The 17,397-nt window shown below is 56.6% G+C and overlaps 1 protein-coding gene across 3 annotated transcripts in view; it reads right to left on the bottom strand.

Moving 5' to 3' along the window:
• NFATC1 (nuclear factor of activated T cells 1) overlaps positions 1-4,386 on the bottom strand; it is a 118,601-nt gene extending 114,215 nt beyond the window's left edge. The window contains exon 1 of one of the 3 annotated variants that reach the window (XM_063077554.1): positions 4,130-4,386. In XM_063077554.1, the coding sequence (XP_062933624.1) occupies positions 4,130-4,256 (127 nt within the window). In that variant the 5' untranslated portion in view covers positions 4,257-4,386. Of the gene's footprint in view, positions 1-43; positions 178-4,129 lie in introns of those variants that run through there. The other 2 variants (XM_063077555.1, XM_063077556.1) reach the window with 2 other exon arrangements.
• Positions 4,387-17,397: the final 13,011 nt, after the last annotated feature.

Genomic DNA, 17,397 nt, shown 5'->3' with positions numbered 1-17,397 from the left:
GAGCGGGCGCCTCCTAGACCCCCCGCCCCCCGCGGGGACGCACCTGGGGCGGCCTCGTCGCTCCGGTCGAACTCGAAGAGGAAATCGAAGTCGAACTCCTGCTCCTCCAGCCCCGTCATGTCGGGGTCGGTCCGGGCTCCGCGCGCCCGCGCTCGGCGGCGAGTCCTCCGCGTAACGTGACCCCCGCCCCGTCCCCTCCCCGAGCCGCCCCTGTCCCCTCCCCTGTCCCCTCCCCCGCCCCGGTCCCGCCCCTGTCCCCCCCGCGCTGTTTCCGGGTTTACATAAACAAGCGCTCGCGGCCGCCGCTTCCGAGTTTTAAATAAACTTCCCCTCCCCGGGCGCGCGGCTCGGCCGCTGTCCCCACCCAGAGCCCGCCCCCGGCAGGGACCCCCCCAGGCCCAGGTGCCCCCGCCCGCGCCCGGTCCACGCGCGCCCCGCGGCCCCGCCCTGCACCCCGGGGACCCCTCCCCGCCCCCGCCCCGCAGACTCGTCCCACGTTCCAGGCTCTGCCGGGAGCGCCGTCCGCCAGTGCCCAACACGGCGGGAAAAAGTGTCGCGAAGACAGAGAAGGCGCGCCAGGGCCCCTGGATCTGCTCAGAAGGTTTTTGTGAATAGCTGCCGGACTGCGGGGCCTCCTCCCCCGGGAGCCGGCGGCCCCGCAGAGCGAGGCCTGCTCGCAGCAGCTCGACCCCTGTCCTGCTGTGCAAGAGTTTACAACTCCAACGGGAAACTCTGCGGATACCATTTTCCAGCCTCGGTTGCTAAAGATATTTCCCCAGAGTGCCAGGAAAACGGGAGGCTTTCTGCAGGGTTGCTAAGGCGCTCTCCTCTGCAGAGGAGCCGTCCAAGCTCACTGCGGGCAGCGGGCAGCGGGGCTCTGGCGTTCCACTCACAGGCCGCGCTCAACTGTGGCTACCCTTGTTCTCCTGCAGCACCCAGCACATCAGTCCCCCAACTTCCCAAAACTCACGGACACACTCATGTGCCCACACGGAGCCCGCCAGTCATTCTGTGAGTCATTCCAGCGCTTCCAGAGGTGGTGTGAGTTCAGGAAGGACCGCGGGGGTTTGACCCCAGGCCTGGGCCCGAGGCAGCCTGTGCACAGCACAGTGGACATGAAAGGCAGGGCCATCTCAACACCATTCTGTCCTTTTCCTGTTTCTCTCAGCTGTCTGTTCTCACTTTCTCCAAGGTCTTGGTGCCACTTAAAACCAACATTTGGAATACCACGAGAATGGTGGCCAAGGTGACTTTGTAAGAGGCTGAGGATCACAAATGTAGTCAAGAAGGAACTAGAGGAGGTGTGAAAATGTCAGTGTTCGCAACTGTGCTGCTCGTCAAAACGCGTCCTCCTTTCTGCCCTGCAGGCCCTCTGGTCCCATGGGTACTGCTTTGGCCCCAAGGCAGATGACCTGCCAATCCCAAAGTGGCCCCTGAGGCTTCTCTCCCCTGACCCTTTTCAAATGGCTGGTTTTCTCCAGTGATAAACTATAGTTCGGTTTGGCCTGATTTAGTTTCTAATAATAGTTCTCACTTTGAGATGTATGTTGGAGGGTTGTTTTGTTTTACTTTGCTTTTTTTTGCTGACCTTCGGGCAAATACAAGTTCTGTTTTCTGTTGAGAAGCCACAACATTTTGTTTTCTCTCTGTTCATTTTTTTTTTTTTTAACTCCAGCTACCTTTTCACCCCCACCGAGAAATTACACACAAATAACAGCCCTTATCATCTATTTAGACTAAAACTTTCTGTTAAGCTTTCTCAGAGAAGGTGGTTTACACTTCCCTGCACGCACATGTGCCCACCAGGCCCCGGGGCCCTCCAGGAGTGAAGACAGGATGGTTCCCCTCCTGGTTCCAGACCCCCTTCCAGGTAATCAGACAGGGCACTGTTTATTACATGCTCTCCTTCTGCCTCTTAACAGTCCCCCACAGCCTGTCTTCCTGCAAATGGTTTGGAGGTACTGGTCTCCATTCTCATTTGCCAGTTCAACAGGCACTCCTGTCTTGATGGAAATGTTTAGCTTGGACCGCTTCCTCCCGGAGGCTGCAGCGCGTTAATGGGACGCAGAGCTCCAGCGCTGGGCGTGATGAAGCCAGTGCGAGCACCATGGCATTTTCTAATCTGGATTAGGAAACAATGCCGTGGAGTTAAGTGGCGGGAGAACAGGGCGAGCTCTGTTCTGCTCTGGAGAGCCCCTGGGGCACTCTGTCTGGAGCAACCTCTGACTGGGTGGCTACCTACAGGCCTGCATTTCTCTGCGTGCTCCGTGGGGAGAACAACAGTGCCTAATGAGCTTCCACCCAGATGCTTGTTAGACTGGAGGGGAGAGCTGGGAGCGGCTCAGGTCCTCAGACGGGCAGGGATGCCCTGGTTGGGGCCTGCTCAGGAAGGACACAGTCATGTTCCCTCACATGCCGGCAGACTGTCTGCATGAAGGATTAGATCACACTTGCTGGTTACCCTGACTTTGTGGTCCTTGTAAAACATACAATAACGTCTAGTGAAGGGGCACGATCGCTCCCAGAGCGTTGCCTTTCGGCAGGGGCATTTTCAAACACATTCTCTTAAGTAGGAAACATGAAAAGTAACCACTATCCCCGTCATGTTTTTCCTCTTGTAAGAGAGAAAAGATGCCTCATTACAAGATGGAACGCTGACTCAAGTTTAAAAACTAAACTTTAAAAGACCTGTATTTTTAAAAGCAGCAATAAGACAAAGGTGGGGAAATTTGTTTAAGGATTTAAAATTACCCCACCCCCCATTTTCACTTTTCTACTAGCAAGAGCTTATTCTGTAAACATTAAAACGTTACCCGATGTTTAAACATTTAAAATGTTGGGTTTTTTAAATTGGGATGAAATCGTAAGAAACATAAGCAACATGTACCTCCCTTGATCCAAAGTTCATAGGATACTTTAAAACGTGGAATATCGGGGTACTAAAAAACTTATCCTCTTATGTTGAATTTACGGCCTGTGCTCTTTGCTCAACATATGTAAGTTCTCCAAAGCCGGTGCCATTAGGAACTGCAGCTCCGATGCAAGAGGGCCTCATACTCACTGGAAGGGGGGGAGGGGGACAGGAGCATTTCAAGTGTTTGTCAGAGAAATGTCTGCCTTTATAGACTATAAACACTGGCAGGTTTGCCAGCTCTCTAAATAATTTTAATAAAACAGTACAGAGCTGCTAAGGAATTTGGAAAGGTGTCTCCCTGTCCCCTTCATGCACTTGCCATCTTAATCCCCTAGAATGCTGACCGTCCCTTCAGAGGGTATTTTCAAAAACACCCGCATAGCCTACCCAGGTCATTTTTGTCTTCGTGGCAGCTCTTTTAAGGGGATGGGCGAAGGGGGCAGGAGGTTTGAACGTGAGACTGCACCGTGGCATGGTGTCCTTAGGTCTCCCCACCTCCAGGTTTCAGAGACAGACACTGGAGCTGTCTTTCTTACTATAAAGCAGCAGCTTGAAACTCGCCGTCCGTTTTTAAACTTTCCTGAAACGTTTCCCACAGTTGGGGCTCTCTCGTCCGTAGGATCACAAAATGGCTTAAATTCGTGGCTGCGCTCGACCGCCCATCTCATCGCTTTTAGCCCCACGGGTCCCACCGCGAGCGTGACATCGCCGCGCGGGGCGGCTCGGCCACCTGGAGCGCGTCTGCCGGGAGCGGCGCTCGGGGGAGGCGGTGGTCGAGTCGCTGGGAAGGGGCGCGGGACCCCCGGACCCCACGGCCCGCGGCTGCTCTTCCAGCCAGAGGGTGGCCCTGCCTCACTCGAGAAGACACCGGGCCACCCTTCACCCCCGAGAAAGCCTCGCTTTATCCCAAAGTGCCCTTCGTGGTCCTGACGGCCCCGACCTCGCCCGGCCCCCACATGGCCGCTCCTACGGCGGGACCCGCGAGGCTGTCGCGGCCACGGCGGAGGAGACACCTATTGGCGACATCGCGCGCCCGAAATCAGGGCTGCTCCGGGAGATACCAGGGAGACCCGCTTCCAGGGCGCGCCGCAGACCCCGGCCCGGCCTCCGCGCCCTCGGGGCCAGGACTCGCCGTGCGGACGGGCGGGGGCGGCGAGGACGCGGGAGCGCGGGGACCCGGGGGGCGCGGGGACCCGGGGGGCGCGGGAGGCTCACCTTCCTCCGCCGACTTCATGGTGCGGCGGGCGGGCGGCGCGGGCCCCGAAGTTTGTCCGCTCCCGCGGGCGGCAGCCGGAGGGCCGAGTGGAAACTTGGAAGGGACCGGGAAGCTGGTACTTGGCATCCACGCGGCGGCGGCGGTGGGGAGCGGAGCGGCGGGAGGAGGCGGCGCCGCCCGGGCTCGGGTCCTCCCGGGAGTGAAACCTCTGCCCGGCGGCCACGCGCGGGAGAAGTGTCGCGGAGGGTCGCCGCGCTCGCGGCGGGGCCGGCGGCCGCCCCGGGACTCGGGCGGGCCGGCGGGGGCTCGGCGGTGCGCGGCGGCGCCGGTGCCTGCGCCCGGCCGCTGCGATCCGGCTCGGTGGCTCTGCCGGCGGGTCCGGAGCCTCTGAGTCGCGCTCTGACGCAGGGCCGCACTCTGCCTCCTGCCTTTTTAAAGCTGGAAAACACCTCCCCCGCCTCCCCGCGGCCCGGCCGCTCCCGCGCCCCCTCCCTGCCGTGACATCACGCCCCTGCCCGCCCGAGCCCGCGCGGGGCCCGGGGGACCAGTCGCCGAGCGCCGCCCCTCCCCGCGCCGGGGCCGCAGCTCCCGGGGCCGCGGGGCGCCGGGGCCGGGGGGCGCACGGGGGCTCAAGAGGTGGCCAGGGCGCACCATGGGGGGGACGAAGGGGACAGAGGCGCAAGGGGCGGCGGGGGACCACGGGGGGCACAGCGGCGCGAGGGTCCCCGCAGGGTCCTGGAGAGTCACACTCTGCCTTAACCCCGGGTGTGGGGGGAGCGCAGAGAAAGCCCTGCATGCTGAAGTCATTATGTAAAATCGCAGGCTTCCCCCGCTGTGGAAATTTGGAAAAGCGCTTCCACTGCCAGGCCCTAGAAAGGAAATTCCCATCCCGCTAAATTACTAACAGACGTCCTGGGACGTCGAGTTGTTGTCATTTTTGTTCTGTACGTATCTGCGCGACCCAGATCGCCTGTTGCAGGAGCTGGCGCGGGGAGGTAGCGCTCACCTGCCGCAGCCCCTCCCCGGGACCCCGGCCGCGGTCGCCTCCCGTGCCCGAGCCCGCCTCGGGAGGGGCGAGGGACACTGCGCGACTGCGGGGCTCTGTCGCTGGGGAGGGCTGGGACTGGGGACCTCTGCGACGCCGCCCGGGCCGCTGCACGCTGTCCTCTCTCACGCCTGCCCTCATCCCCGGCGCAGCCCAGCGGCCCGAACGGGACCTGTTTTCTGGTGGCCTTGGACAGAAGGGATGGGAGTGGGTGGGCGCTTGAAATGTCCGGTGTACAGAAATCGTAATCTATAGCACGACACCCTTATGTCGTGAAAAACAAAATGCGTGTCTGCCTCGGGGGCCCAGGAGGCTTGCAGGACGTGGGGGAGGAGGACCGCTGTGCCGCCGGGGACCCCACAGACTCCACGCCCAGGACCCAGGGAAACGGGGGGCGGGGGGCAGCTTGGTCCAGCACGTTTGATCCAATCAGTGGGTTGCGCTCGTTAATCAGGCACAACGTTAAGTAACGTGGAGGTGCACGGGGAAACCTGTCCCCTTCCCCATCCTTCATCCGATCATTCGGGCGACCCAACAGGACTGACATCCCGTCTTTGCCACCTCAGGTCTCTGCCAGGGAGAGAAGCGCCAGCAGGGTGTGGAGTGTGAGGACCGCCTCGCCCCCGCCAGTGTCACAGCACTTGCCAGGTGTCACCACCTGCAGACCTCCCACGCGAGAGCCGGCCTGGAACGCGCCCCAGTACCCGGGGTGCACGGAGAGGAGGGAACCCCGAGAGGACGCCAAGGCCGGGGAGGACCCTAGAGGAGGCCGGAGTGGGGGGGACCCCGCCGGGTGCCGAGGCCGCCGCTAGGGGGTGCCAGGGCCGCGCCGCCCACGCCCCTCCCCCCCTTAAACATCTTTCTTCGGTAAGTCCTGGTGTCCCCAGACTTGAGTGCCAAGATTTCGCCTGGAGAGTTTCCGCGCCCCTCCCCCGCCCTCTTCTCCCCCCTCCGGGGCGGAGGCCGAGGCGCCTCGCGCGGGAGACGCGCGGCCGGTGGGGGGGCCCTTGGCTGGGAGGGACCGCGGCTGGGGCTGTCCCTCCTCGCCGTCCCCTCCCCCGCCCTCTCCCGCTCCCACTCCTCCAATAAGTGATTTTTCACCCCATCCCGAAAAGCTCTCTTTCCTGTCTGCTCTCGGAGCGCCGTCTCCCCCCGGTGACGGAGTCCCGGCTCTGTTTCCCTCTGTTTAATGCCGTTGCCGGGCCCACGGTGGCCGCGCGCCAGGGCGCAGGCAGCCCCGAGCGGCGGCGCGCGACGGGCCAGCTCGCCCGCGTGTCCGCCCAGCCCGGCCCAGCCTGGCCCCGGCCCTGCGCCCCCAGCCCCTGCACCGCGTCCCGGCCCCCGGCCCCCCACCCCGCGGCCCCCGCCCCGGCCCCGCGCCCCCGCACCCCGCTCCCTGCGCCCCCGGCCCCGCACCCCGCGCCCCGTGCCCCGCGCCCCCGGCCCCGCGCCCCGCGCCCCGCGGCCCCTCTTCCTCCTGCCTCCCCGCGGGGTTTGTTTACGGCGCTGCCAGGAGAGACGTTACACGGGTTTTATTTTAAGAATCGGTGGTGACTAACCAAGTTAAAAGGAGCTTAGGACAGAAAACAAGACTATTTTTAGACTGCTGCTGTTTCCGCGGATTATTGGGGCAAACGCACCCCGAGAAGCTCACCATCCACAAGTCCCTCAAGGCGCCAAGCCCTTTCCCTGCAGCGCGCCTGAGTGTCCATTCGCCCCGTCCAATATTTCCAAGAGATTCGGGTGGTGAGTGTCGCTTCGGTGTCCTGGACCGGGTGTTCGAGCTCAACTGCCACGGAGACTCCATCCTTCTGATGCCAGGAGGCCCCACGCGCTTGGGCCTGGCGAAACTCGGCGCCGCGTCCTCCTGCCCCGGAGCCCCGCGGGGACCCCCACCCCGCCCGGCTGTCCCCGCTGGAGGCGCCCGCGCAGGTGCGCCCGCCGCCACCCGTTCTTCCCCGCACCGAACCGCACGCCCAGCTGCCACTTCTTGCACATGGAAAATCACATGAAACATCTGTGCTTAGATGTGGATGTTTTGTCCCCGCTGGATCGACATTCTGAGCCACAGCAGTGGTCACTTTGAAACTTCTCCCTTTTAGCGACACTTCGAGCATCTTACTCAACTCTTCAGAACGGCAAGTGTGGGTCAGCCCTGTCCTTCCTGACAGCACCTGCCCCGGGCAGGGAAGAGGCACAGAGGCCGTCCAGGGATGCTGAGACGCACGCCCGGGTGGATGGGCATTCAGCCTAATCTGGAGATTACGATTAAGTTAGCAAACCAGAATTCTGGAAGAGGTCATTCACTTTTAAGTAAACTGCTGAGGTTTTTTCAAAAGCCACCGCGAGAAAACTTCACAGCTGTGGCTGGGAGTGAGGAAAAAGGGGTTCCCTCTGGTTACACTCCAGTGTCGCCACCTTCAGACTTCTCTGTCAAAGTTTGAGGTACTCTAGGAGATCCATAAATTCCGGGTTCAGAGAGTCTACACTGTGTTTCTACTTGTGAAATTTCTCTTTAATCCCCCTCTTCCCTGGGACATCACAAGGGCCTTCTTTATTGATCTCCCTGACCAAATTCTTAGCCTAACCACCCATTTTGTGCATTACCACTAGTTCTAGGAGTTCAGATCATCAACTAATCAATTAAATCAACTTCCTTCTCCTGGGCATGTGCCCAGGGCTTTGGGATCAGCATGGCACCCATTCCTTCACCCTCCACATTCCCTTTCTGGAGTAGCCATGCAGGAACTTCCTCACCCAAAAACCACTCCAGGTCACTCTCGCCCACCCCGATACTTTCAGGCCATCTGCTCTCACCTCCCTTTAGTCTATCATCAAGTTCTTACTGACTTCCAGGGCATTTCTCCTGTCTACGTCCCTCCCTCTGCCCAGGATCCTACGGCCTCTTTGACAAGCTTTTGCCTGCTTTTCCTCCCATTGCCTGCCTGCTGCGGTGGTTAATAGAGAGGTCTCCGGCCTTAACAGCCTGAGTTTGTTTTATGGCCTCGCGTATGGTCTATCCTAGAGAACATGCCCTGTGTACTTGAGAAGACTGTGAATTCTGCTTTTGTTGGGTGGAGTGTTCTGTAGATGTCAGGTAGGTCTGGCTGGCTTACACTGTTATTCCCATTTTTCGTTCCCGTGTTAGTCTTTTGTCTGGTTATTCTACCCGTCACTGAAAGAGGGTTGAAGCCCGCACTCAGTGGTGGAGCTCTCTGTCTCCCTCTGCTCTGCCGTTAGGTGCACATATGGGTTGATCCTTTTATCATTATGAAACATCCCTCTTTATCTCTAACAACACTTTTTGTTTTAAAGTCTATTTTGTCTAACATTCCTATAACGTCTCCAGCTTTTCTGTAGTTGTTTGTTGCATGATATATATTTTTCCATCCCTTTAGTCTATGTGTACTTTTGAATCTAAAGTCTCTCTCCTATAGACAGCGTAAGTTGGATCATGTTTTGTTATCTAGTCTGACAGCCTCTGCCTTTTGATTGAACTGTTTAATTAACGTCTAATGTTTTTATTGATATAGGTGATTTACATTTTTATTGATATAGTTGGATTGACATCTGCCATTGAATTTTACTTTTGTTTTCTATTTTTCTCAGGTCCTTTCTTTCCCCCTCTGATTCTCCTTTATTGCTTTCTTTGCGTTAAATGAATATTTTCTAATATAGCTTTCTTTAAAAAAAAAAAAACTTTTCTTTAATGTTTTAGTTATTTCTAGTGGTTACTCTAGTGTTTGCCAGATACATTTTAACAACACAGTCCATTTCAGCTTAATTTCAGTGATGTGTAGCTCTAGTTCCCTTGGCCTGCATTTATACTGTCTTATAAAATTACATAATTACCTTTACTAGCACTGTTTATTTCATGTGAATTCAGATTACTGTCTAGAGTTTCTTGCTTTCATCCTGAAGAACTTTAGTATTTCTTGTTAAGTAGGTCTGCTAGCAAAAAATTCTCAGTTTTTGTTAATCTGGGAAAGTCTTTATTTCACCTTCACTTTTGAAAGAAAGTTTTGTTGAGTACAGAGTTCTTGGTTGACAGTTTTCTTTTTTTCTTGGAGCCCTTTGGATATGTTATCTCACTGCCTTCTGACCTCCATAGTTTCTGCTTAGAAGTCAGGTGTTAACCTTATTAAGGTTCCCATGTAACAAGTTATTTTATTCTTTCTGTTTTTGAGATTAGCTCCTTGTCTTTGACTTTCAGTTTGTGGGTTTCTGAGTTTACCTTCTTGGCATTCATAGGGCTTCCAGGTTGTGTAGGTTTCGTGTGTGTGTGTGTGTGTGTGTGTGTGTGTGTGTGTGTGTGTGAGCTTAATAAATCTGAGACATTTCAGCCATTATTTCTTTTAATGTTTTCTCTTCTCCCTCTCTCCTTTCCTTGTAGTGTGCATGTCATGTGTACGCTGGTGCACTTAGCAGTGCCCCTCATCTCTCTGAGGCGCTGTTCATTTCTTCACGCTATTTTTTATCTGTTCTTGGCTTACATAATCTCTATTGACATATCTCCAAGTTCACTAATTCTTTCTTCCGGCAGTTCAATTCTACTGTCAAGCCTCTCTAGTAAATTCGTTACTTCAGTTATTGTGTCTTCAACTCCAGAATTTCCATTTGGTCCTTTTTTATCATTCCTATCTCTTTATTGATCCTGTGAGACATTGTCATCATATCACCTTTGACTTTTTAAATCAAACTTTACTTCTGTGGACACATAATGGGTATTTTGAAGTCTTTTTCTGTTAAATCCAACATCTGGCCATTCTCACAGGCAGTTTCTGGTGTGTTAGTTTATGTATGGGTTTCGCTTTTGTGTTTCTTTGCATACTTCATCGTTTTTGTTGTTGTTGTTGGAAACTGGCTACTTTAGATAATATTTTGTAGCAACTCTGGGTACTGCCCACCCCCCACCCCCCCACCCCGTGTGGGGCTTGTGATCATTATTTATTTGTTTGTTTAGTGACTTGCTGGATTACTGTAGTAGAATCTCTTTCCTCTACCTCAGCAGTGTTAAGCCTCTGATGTTGCTCCTTGGGGAGACACAGGTTGGGTATGACGCCCACAGTCACCTTGGGATAACAGGGTTTGGTACAGATCTCTTCCTCTCTTTTTCTGACTATATGCAGCTGTTAAATCCCACTAATTGCCATTGAATTGCTCTATTGTTCTCAGCAATGTCCAATGCATAAATTGCTCTACAAACTAATCCAATTAACTTGTGCCTCCTCTGAAGGAACAGTTTCTGAGGTCCATGTCTGATATTTGATCTCACCCCAGGAGGGCTCCTCCCAGTTGTCTTATTCCCTGGTTCTCTCCTGAAAACTAGCCAGCCTATGTCTAGGCTGTATCTTCAGTAAATCCGTGAATCTCCTTCTAATTCCCTTCCCCACAGCCTTCAGTGTTCCTGAGAGCACCCCTAGGTTTGAACTTCCCCGCGCTCTGTTGTTAAGTGAAGTCAGTGAAGAGAGCAGGAGCTACCTCTCGTCCTGCTCCTCCCCCAGGCAGAATCTCTGGGAATGGGGACAGTGGCAAGCTTCAGTCCGAATGACAACCCCTGTCTAGAAGCTGAGCACTTGGTGGAGGCAGCAGACTGAGGTCCTCTGGCTTACTCCCCTGGCCTGGAACCGCCACCTCATAAGTCGAGGCAGGGGTGATCAAGGCCCTTCTCAGCAGACCACACCCAAGGTCCAGCCTCCTGCCCACGAGTGAGGACTGGGCAGGAGCAGGGAGCCCCCACCCCTCCACGGGACCCCACCCTGGACCCAGTCCCAGCAACAGGTAGCTGAGGGCAGGGTGGGAAGTGCTGATGTCCTGCTCGTCCCAGGAGTAGCTCCATCCAGGAGCTGGGGAAGAGCCTGTGTCCTGGATGCCAATCACAGTGAAGTCTCCACCTTCCCGAGCTGTGAGGAGGAAGGAGAGAGTGGGTTTGGCTCAAATACCACAGACTCTCACCCTTCCTACCCAGCAGTTACAGATTCTCTTCAATAGATAGCACATTCTCTTCATGTGCTGTTTGCCCTTAGGACCATTTCCAGAAACATTAAATGGTTGAGGGAGTTTTAAACTAATTTCACCAGTTTCCTGGGGAGCAGGTTAGCTGAGCTCATCGACTCTGATGCCGGAAGCCAACCTCTGACAGCCTGAGTCTGAATTCCAGCTCCCACATGCCTGTGGGAGCCAATGACAGCCTTACCTCTTAGGGTTCTTATGAGGGTTAGATGATGTGACCCCACTTAGGTCAGTGATAGGCATCTACTAATTGCCCAATAAAACTTAATCATTATTTCAAAGCAATACCACTAAAGGTTGAATTCTATCCTCAAAAGATGCATTAAAGACCTAACCCCTGTACCGTGAATGGGACTTTATTTGGAAATAGTGTCTTTGCAGATGTAATCAGTTAAGATGGAGTCACTAGTGGCCCCAAATCCAATATGACTGGTGCCTTCATAAGAAAAGACACATAAGGAGAAAGCCATGTGATGACAGTGGCAAAGACTGGAGTGATGCTTCTGTAAGCCTAGGAATTCCAAAGACTGCCACGACTGCCAGAAGCTGGAAGAGGCATGAAGGGCCCTCCCCTATGGTTTCAGAGGGTTTCAGAGGAAGCATATCCCTGCACCCTTGATTTTGAACTTCTGGCCTCCAGAACTGTGAGAATACACACCCTGTGTGTGGTCATGTGTTACGGCAGTCCTAGGAAACCAATACAAATGGCAGTGGCCTTCATCTCCTTCCAGGATACCATGCCATGTCACACCATGCTGTGTCCTCTCCTTGTGTCCCTTCCTCATATGGCCTGGAACTGTCCCTTATCTCTCCTTCCAGAGCACCTGCTGCAGGGGGTCTGGCTGACAGCCCCAACGTAGGCACTGCCCAGCCACTCCTGTCCAGCACAGCACTTTCCTTCAGGTGACCTTTGCAGAAGGACCCCTGCTGGCCTGGCCCAGACCTCACTCACCACAGCTGTGAGCAGGCTGAGACCAAGGACACGTGGGCTCAGGGCTTTCCCGCAGCTACTGTGAAAGGTGGGTCACAGCCCAGGGCTGCCAAGGCGCCTCCTGGGGAAGCTGCTGGATACTGAGGCCAAGGTAGAGAAAGGTCCAGAGGCAGGATCCGTGACTTGTTTGAGCCCCTGGATCCAGCGGTTCCTGGAAGCCTGCCTCTGTGTTTTCACCTTGGTGAGGAAATGACTTCCCCTTTTTGCTCAGTCCAGTTTGATGTGGGATTCTGTCACTCCCAACTGATGGAAGTCTGGTTAATACAAGAACTATGGCTAGGAGGCAAACGAACAGCCAGGAAACGTGGCTGGACAGACCCTCCCTTTGTCCACTACGAGGGGCATGGGCTCGGCTTTGGAGGCAGAGGAAAAAGTCCCTTTTTGCCTTGATTTCTCTTGGAAATGCAGCCAGGGCTGAGCTGTGCTCAGGCCTGTCTGTGCAGCCTGTTAACACACCAAGTGTGCCACGTGCCAGCCTGTGGGTGCAGCCCTGCCCGGGCCAGCTACAGCTTCGTGGGGATGCACCTCGCCTGTGCTCGATGTTGTTTGTGAGAAGGTGGAGATGTACGCAGCGGCCAGGCCAAGGGGCTCTCGGCTCTTTGGAGCCTCCATCTTCTCAATACAACACTTGCAGGACGAAAAGTGGTCATCGCCAGACAATCGGCACCCCCCACCCCCATCCCCACCCCAGGGAACTGCTCTTCTCACCAGCTCTGGCCAGTGGTAAATAAATTACATTTTCAGCGTCTGGCAAGATTTTGGGCTTGTCTTTGTGAACTTACAATTGTTTTTCTCTGGCAAAATAACAATAACAATAATTTTCAAGTGGCAGCAATGTGACTTTCTCTTTAAACCACTTGGTCTACCCAACCCTTGTTCATTAGGGACCGGTCCTGAGGCGAGGCGTTCTCGCCGCTGCCCTCTGCCCGGCCTTTGGGCCCAGCTGCTCTCGCTCTTCGCGGTGGCACAGAGCTCGTGCCCGGGCTGTGCAGCGTGGCCCGGGGCTGCTCCGCTCCGGCTCCGCCCCCGCCCAGGCTCCGCCCCCGCCCAGGCTCCGCCCCCGCCCAGGCTCCGCCCCCGCCCAGGCTTCCATCGCGGCCTCACAGGCAGCAGCGTCCGCCCAGCACGCACGGCCCAGCCGCGGCCTGGGTTCACTGAGCTCCCCCAACTATTTTTAAAGTGTTTTGGTTCAATAAAGTTCTAAACAAGTTCTGCCAGGCACTTTTTCCATTAATTTTTAAACCAGAGTGAATTTCAAGGGAGATTTAATCCATGTGTTCCTGATTCGTTTACGGACGCTGCGTTAGAGCCGTTGATGTCCGAGAGCACACGGGGCCTTCGCAAGCCCCCTCAAGCCGTGTTTCTTCCTGGAAACAGGAAGTGGCGTCTTGCCCAAGCGCAGGTGAACACAAGCCGCTCAGCAGCTGTGTTGTTCCGAACCCCAGACCCAACAAGCCCAGGGGTCCCGGTCCCACGGGTTCCCGGCCCTCAGTACCGAGTGCGTCCTCACCGGCGCCCTCGTCCCCAACTCGGGCTCCTTCCTGAGTCGAGCGGGAGCCCCCCCAGGACCCCTTCACCTGGGCCTCGGCTGGGCTGCAGCACCCAATCGGACAGTCCCCTTAGGGTTTTTTTCTTTTTAAAATTGTGGTGAAATATACATACCATAAAATTTGCCATCTTAACCATTTTTAAGTGCACAGACAGTGGCGTTAAGTGCATTCACGCTGCTGTGCAGACGTCACCACTGTCCATCTCCAGAACTTTGTCATCTGCGCCACTGGAACTCTATCCCCGTCAGACACCAACTCCCCAGCCCCCGCGCCCACTGCTCCACCTCTGTCTCTGTGAACCTGACGGCTCTGGGGACCTCATGTGTGTGAAGCATGGATGATTTGTCCTTGTGTGACTGGCTTACTCACCCGGCATAACGCCCTCCAGGCTCATGTCGCAGCGTGTGTCACCACCTCCTTCCTTCTTCGGGCTCAGTGACATGCCGCAGTGTGTGTGGACCACGTTCTGCCTGCCCCTTATCCACTCGTCTACGGGCACGTGGCCGCACCCACCTCTGGCTGTCGCGAGCAGCGCTGCTGGGACTGCGGGGGCACAGGCCTCTCTGAGCCCGACTACCGCTTCTTTCGGATGGGCCTCCAGACCCAGCGGTGGCTCCCACGGGAAGACTGCGCTCAGCCTTTCGAAGCCCAGGGGACGGCTGCACAGTGGCTCCTGCTCGGTTTCAGGGGCAGTTCCCGCAGCCAGCCCCGGGCTAGGTTCTCGCGGTGGACTCCAGGCTCTGAGGGATGTCCCCTGGCCGGGCCACTTCAGAGAAGGGCGCTGCCACGACAGTACAGGGAGCTGCTCCTGGGCAAGGTCACTGCCCTCAGGGCCAAGATGCCTGGGGGCGTGTCCCCCCCCCCCCCCCCCCCCCCCGCCTCTGCCTCCCTCTCCCACATGGGCCACGTCTTGGGGATCTGGGACTTTGGTCCTAGTGCCCCTTTATCGTGCTCTCACATTTGGCAGAGAGTCAGGCCTGGGCAGGACGAGCACCCACAGGGTGGGCAAGGTGACGGTCCCAGGACTGCAGTTCCTCACCGAGGCACTGCTCATGTCCAGTGGGTGCCTCGGCCGCTGGTGGGCAAAGTTCCTTCTGAGACCCCAAGCTGTGGCCTTGGGGATGGAGCCCGCAGGAGAAGCAAAGGTGTCCTGGAGCCCAGGGGTGCCCTGCAATGGGGGATGGGGTCCAGGCAGGGCCCAGAAGGGACAGGAGAGGGCGGAGGGTCCCAGCAGCAGGAGGGTTATGGGCTCCAGGCCAGTGGCGGGCGGGGGACCAGGGCGGCAGCTGGAAGCCCAGGGAAGGGTCTCCCGCACCGTGCTTAGGCTTTGCCATTTCCTGCTCCTGTCCCCAGCAGGTCTCACCCTCCAAACCCAGCCCCTGCTCACCCGGGGCCCTGCCCACCCCTCAGAGTCTGGATTCTGGAGCCTTACGGGGTTTCCCTCCAAGCACAGCCTCCCGTTTCTCAGGCAGGTTCCTCACTAGCCCTGGCCCCCCGCCCCCGCTCACCCCAGGCTGACCTGCCCCACTGGCGTCTGGCTCCTTGGTTTTAGAGTCACTAAGAGTTAAGAGCAGTCCCCAGAGAAGGTGGGTGAAGGCCCGGGCCCCAGGTTCTCTGCCCATCCTGCTTTCCTCTCCTGCCTTTTTTGTTTATCTCATTTTGTCCCAAAGTGGGGGGTGGCGGAACTCCAAGAGGTCAAGGAGAGAACCCCTTCCCAAGGTGATGGGAGAGAACCCCACGGGGACGGCAGCTGTGTCAGTCCAGGAGGGTCCCAATAATGGTGGGGGGGGCAAGAAGCAGAATCACAGAAGGCCACCCCCTCCCAATGACAAGGGCATCATGGTGGTGGTGCCCTTTGGCCCCTCCTACTCCCACCCAGCTCACTCCAACGGCGCCCCACTGCACCCAGTGCCCACCCCCAGCACCCAGGTCTGCTCCATGGACTCCGTTCACTTTCCTATCACAGACACTCTCACTCCCTCCTGAACAACCCACCTGGACCACCCCACTTGGACCTCTAGGCCCCCAGCTGGTTTGCTCAGCCCCTACAGGGTCGTTGCAGCATCTGTGCCTCAGTGTCAACGTCATCCATGTCGGATGGTGACCACTGGACTGAAGCCCAGCAGGTCCACAGAATCCCAGATCCCCAGAAATCATTCCTGGCATTAGAGCCATGTTGGTGAGAACTCCCGCTGAGCTCCCACAGATCCCCTGTGACCTGTCCTGGAGCTCGTGCTGGTAGCCGTGCTGGATGTATGGCACGAATACATCAGCAGTCACTGACTGTACTTTTTCCTAAGACCTCCAGGCAGTGTAGTGCTGGGTTCACAACTTTTGGGGGACTACAAATGGACTCTTTAGAGAAAAACAGAGAAACACAGACAATTAAAAGCATGACTGAGGGGTGTGGGGGTCAGATGCTTAATTGAAGGGTAATGATGCAAAACCTCCTCGACCCAAGTTAATCTCTGCAGAACCTGACCTGCGTGCGGGGCCTGCACAGGGCTGCTGTGGGGTGCAGGGGTGGTGCTAGCTGCTTCAGATCTGCTGGGTATTTTGTTCTTCTTTGTTGGCATTTTATGTCCCATTGCCAGGCTGGAGTGGGACATAAGCCCCATCCCGGGGCTTATGGGGTGAGGCTGAGTCTCCTCTCCTGTGAGAGCCTCACCCCAGCTAGGTGACCCTGCAGAAGGGACTCTGGCATCTGGTGCAGCCTCTGACATGAGGAAGCTACGAGAATCCCAGTGTCCCCTTCCTTGGGGACAGAGCCCACGGCTGCTCTCAGGACGAGAGCCTCCACACTCAAGAGAGCCTCACCTGTTCCCCATGTCTTCAAACACAACCACCCTCCTCAGGGAGCCAAAGAGAGAAACTGAGTCACAGCCACGTGGCAGGACAGGAAGGCATCTGAGCCTGTGGCTGGGGGCATTGGTGGTGCGTTTGGAGGTGGATGGTGCCCCCTGTGGTTGTGCCAGGGCCTTCTAGGTTGCTCAGACCACACTAACCAATCTTGAGCTCTGACATTCTAAAGCCCCACAATTTCACATAAAACCCCAGATGTCTGGTTCCAGCTAGCCTGATTTTAGGGCTTCCCTCTCCTTACTAACAAGAAAGCAGCAAACATTCCAAGTGCTGTGCTCCTGTGTAAGAATTTGAACACATTCTGAGCTGTGCCGGGGTCCCGTCCTGGGGCCCGCTGACCGAGCCGGCCATGGTTACTTGAGACTGTGGGGCGTGGGCACAGAGAGATGGGCTCCAAGCAGCCTTCCAGCTGCAGAATTCCCTGGAACACAGTGGGCCACAGGCCTGCGGCATTTCTAGGTTCCCTTCCAGGTCTAAAGTTACATAATGATGAATTTTATGAAGTTCTGTTCTGAGTAATGAATGTGTTTAGGACCCAGCAAAATTGGTATAAAGACTCCAGCCCTTCTGGGCTCCCAAGGCCAGCAGACCCTAGAGGCTGATCGGCCCAGGAACCTCCCGGACCCACATGAGTGGTGGCCGACCTCAGAGCTGCCCTGCAGCCCCCAGGCCCTGGGACCCCCTTGTGGGCCGTGGCCACTGGGCTCTCCCTACAAGGACCAGCGCCCCCGCCACTGCGCTGGCACATGGGCTCCACACCCACCGGAACAATGGGCTTGGGCTTAGCATAAAGAGAGAAACACCTTC

The sequence above is a fragment of the Cynocephalus volans genome, chromosome 13, assembly GCF_027409185.1.
Source record: "Cynocephalus volans isolate mCynVol1 chromosome 13, mCynVol1.pri, whole genome shotgun sequence".
Classification (NCBI taxonomy): Eukaryota; Metazoa; Chordata; class Mammalia; order Dermoptera; family Cynocephalidae; genus Cynocephalus; species Cynocephalus volans.
Note: the sequence above shows the minus strand (reverse complement) of the source record. Positions and strands in the feature narration are given on the sequence as shown.